This window comes from Drosophila gunungcola, chromosome 3R, assembly GCF_025200985.1.
Source record: "Drosophila gunungcola strain Sukarami chromosome 3R, Dgunungcola_SK_2, whole genome shotgun sequence".
Lineage (NCBI taxonomy): Eukaryota > Metazoa > Arthropoda > Insecta > Diptera > Drosophilidae > Drosophila > Drosophila gunungcola.
Window position 1 is genome coordinate 24,214,913 of NC_069139.1, and position 4,137 is coordinate 24,219,049.

Below are 4,137 nucleotides of genomic sequence, written 5' to 3' on the forward strand. Positions count from 1 at the left end.
TCACAATAATCTCTTTCGCAAAGTGTGGAAGCTGTAAAACTATCAATATGCGCATACTTGCTGTTTACATACCGTTGGAACGTGTTGGAAAATCGCACTTGATTGCCGAGAACCTCGTGTTCGCATTGTTTGCCCAAAAACCCCCTTGCAGACAACGAAGGCTAGCTGCGGGCTCTACTTTACAGCAGCACACATGGCGTATACGTAATGCATTCGGTGAACTGAACTTAGAGTTTACTATATGCTGTGCTTGGAAAGCAAACATAAAAATGAAATTCAAAACAGCTGAGGGTAAAAATTGTGGCACGTGCGAAAAAAGTGCAAAGCAATGATATAGAACTTGACACACTCACACATACGGAGTCACCACTTCCGCTGACAGGAAATGAAAGTCTCCGTGCGTGTGAACACATTGTTTGTTTGTTTAGAGGGGCAGCGGCTTTTGTGTGAGTGCCAATGTTCGTCTATGTAACTTACGTGCGTTGGCAAATGGTTTATGAAGTGGGTGACTTGGGCTGAGGCTTGATTCGTTTTTTTACTCCTCCCATCTGTTTTTTTTTTCGGCCTGACACGGCTTATGGGGAATTTCTGTTTAGTCAAGCGTAAGGTATGAGCAATTTCCAAAAACGAAAAAAAGGGGTAGAAAGAATACGCTGCTTTTCACTCTGCCAGAGCAAACTATTTTAAAGTCATCTCTGGAATTGAATCGCTGAGGTTGCTGGCTGTACACAGTGGCAAAAACAATGCCCCAAACGTCTTCAATTTTGGGCAGATATTAATGACATTTGCCAGCCGTAGCATAATTAGGCAACAGCGATAATGACACTTCCTCGGCATTAATCTTCCGTGCCACAGATCCTGGCGAGTGTGGTTGCCCCGACCAATTAGTCTGTTTGATGTGCCACCACATCCCAGACACTACTCGCTCATTCATGGCTGTCTCGATTTCCATTTGGGCCTAACTACTTTTCCCCAGCAGCCCAGTTAGTCGGGGACGCCAGCCCAAAATACTGGGGGAAAATATTTGTTTACAATCCAAACTAAAACAAAAAAATTCGGTCGTTCACAAAACTAGTTTTAAAATAATTTTATATATTTGATTAGTATACTATATGATTTGTATACTTTAATTTGGTTGTTTTTCAACAATTTTAAAAGCTTTTAACGAGCCGGATCAGATAACGAACGACGTTTATGAAAAATCTGCGATAGACGGGATGATGTTCACGGAAAAATACTATTTCAAACGGATTTATTTCTGGGTGTAATTACCTCCCCTTGGCAAACAATATTCTGCAATCCTTTGAAAGCAAATAAATGTAAAATGTAATTTATTATTTTAAGTCAATTATTATTAAAACCTTCGAAATAAGCTTTAAGTAAAAATATTAAGTTATAGTCTTAATGTAAAATGTAATATACATATTTCCCTTAAAGTGACCTTAATTTCTTTCAATGTTTGCCTGTTTTGCTGCTTGTGAGCCTAATTAATATCTTTATGGTAATGACCATCCCATTGAATTCTAAAGGCAAACAGCTGTCAATAAAAGATCTCATAAGCACATATACCACATGTATATATGTAAAACGTATTTGTAAGCCGACAAAAAAAACTCAATCAATTAAGATAATTGATTTTCCTACGTGAGAATTGCAAAAAATAGGCGTATTGATTTACTTTTGCTGAATTTTTTGAGTGCCACCCACTGAAGGTCAATTACCTTCTATTAATTTGCCAATATTCCAAATGAGATGGAATAATTGAGCACAGCACTGTTTATAGTCCAGACACTCGTCCTCGGTATTCTTCCAGGATATTTCATTAAATTAGTCGCTGCTGCTTTGGTAAAATCTTTGATGCCAGACTGCTTCAAAGCGAAAATCATTATAGCCTGCTGCTTAGCTGGAAAATTAGTGCCGGGCAACAAAGCTTCAATTCCCTGACCGTCCGACTGTCTATTTTATCTGGTAATTACTGGACATTGGGAGGAAGCAAGGAAGAACACCGCAAAAGGTCTTTATGTAATTACATTCGCGGGAAGTTGAATCGAGGGGGGACTCAGTTGAACTTTCCACTCATTAAGTGCCAGCAACAGGGCGTTAAAAGATTGCTACCCTTTAATGTGGTCCATTGTCCATTTAAGTCTTAAACACACAATAAAACAATTAGAAAAGGGTTTTTGCAAACTAGAATTTATATGCAGATGAATGAACTTGGTTCAATTTTGGTCGGTTGTCGTATAAACATCAAACAAGGGTAAAGCAAATTAACAAACGCAAAAGTGGGGCAGTTTTTAGGTTGTTAACAAAAATATATTGCAAGTTTTAATTAATATAGTAAAAGCCTGTGCACCGAGTTGCTTAAAACAAAACCTATTCAATACAACGTACCTGAAAAGTATTATAAATTAATAATAACTCATGACTAACTGCTGTACAGTTAAGAACCCCTAAAATTTAAAGAAAATAGAATAAATGAATATGCTTATAAATGACCGCGTTGGTGTTCCTTTGTTGAACTTTGGCTCCGGGATTTCCCTGGGGCGAAGTTCTCCAAACAAGATGTCTCTAATGGCCAACACGACAGCTTAAAGCGAGCAAAGTTGGCGGTCGGTATTCTCCGTCTTTTGGCCAATGGACGATACCACAAGACCATCAATCAAACGCATCCGGATGACAAATTCCCGTGAACGGGTCAGATGTGCCGAGTGTGTGTGTTTCTGCAAATTATGCACGAAAGCCGCAGGACAACGGAGGACATTCCCAGAAGGACAGTTTATTTGCTTGCCATTGTTGGCCAACACAAACACAATTCAAACACGCACACACCGATGCAAGCGCAAATGCCGCATAACCGGAAATAGAACGTCGGACATTTTGTTAGTGAACAGTGGGCAGTCAACCGATAGACATCAGAAATGCTGATAGATACTGGTACATGCTAATCTCGACCGTGGGATAAAATCCGTGCTGGGAATTTAATTGTTTTGCTGAGTGATTGTTGAAGCTAGAATGGGCGAGTAAATTGAGATTTGATGACTCGACAAAAAAAGCAAAGAAAGCTTACAGGGTAATCCAGTAATCACAATTGGCCTCAAAAACAATTCTTAAGCTGTGCCCACACATCTAAAAATTGTTGTTTTCGACATACTTATTTTCTTGTTAAAAATTCTGTTATTATTGACATGGAAACCAAACTCTGAAAGCAAAAACCTTGACTGCTGCTTTAAAATAGCTTAGCCTGGCTAAGCAATTCCTCATACCACCAAACATCGATCGAAATGTGGATAACATGGCAAAGGAAAATTTTACGCTTGACATTATAATCGAAGTCATTAATTTGTCAACTTGGCTAATGGCTGCAAAGTTTCCCCAAAAATGATGGCCAAGTTGGCCGTGGCAACGAACAAGACCAGATACCAGTATATATTGTATGTATTTGCCCAAGATATGTGAACCAAGGAATGTACTCCGCTACACTGCCACTCAGACTTCACAGAAAAGTTTTCCAATTGCTCGAGCCTTTTTTTTTTGGAGCACAAAGTAACCTATTCGAGGGCGTCGACTTGTGCTCCTCCCTCCTCGTCCATGATGACAGAGGAACTGCGCTCTGCCGACTCGTAGGCGTGCATCTTGATCAGCATCATGGTGAAGATCTCCATGGGCAGTGTGTTCTGCAGTACCTGTAGCAGTTTTCCCGGCTGGCTACAGACGAGGATCGCATTGATCAGATGGTCCACTCCGCCCTCGATGTCGCCGTTGGTGATCAGGCCCTCGCCCTTGTGGATCTGGGTCATGAAGTACATCTCGATGTCCTTCTCGCTCATATTACCCGATGCCGAAGCTTTCAAGGATGCAAAGTTCCGCTGGTTGCGGCGTTCGTGCAACTTCCTCTTGAACTCCGGATCGCTGCGACGCTTTTTGTCGAAGTACACGCAATAGCCCATGAACAGCATTCCTGATATTGCCGCCAAAGCCTTTAAAGTGCCCCCGATGCCAATCATTTTCGAATTTTATGCTTCAGCAATTTTTGTTTTTTTGTGTCTGTTAAAATTTCTGATGTTGGCGTCTGGACGAGACTAGTGGGTACAACCAAGTGTGTTGACGATCAAATGTGGATTGATAGTTAACCCCACA

At 40.6% G+C, this 4,137-nt stretch overlaps 1 protein-coding gene across 1 annotated transcript; it reads right to left on the bottom strand.

The window, feature by feature from the left end:
- Nucleotides 1-3,417: 3,417 nt before the first annotated feature.
- Nucleotides 3,418-4,137, bottom strand: LOC128263914 (mitochondrial import receptor subunit TOM20 homolog B). The gene has a single exon (XM_052999194.1). The coding sequence runs from the start codon at nt 4,002-4,004 to the stop codon at nt 3,549-3,551; it is 456 nt and encodes a 151-aa protein (XP_052855154.1). The 5' UTR covers nt 4,005-4,137; the 3' UTR covers nt 3,418-3,548.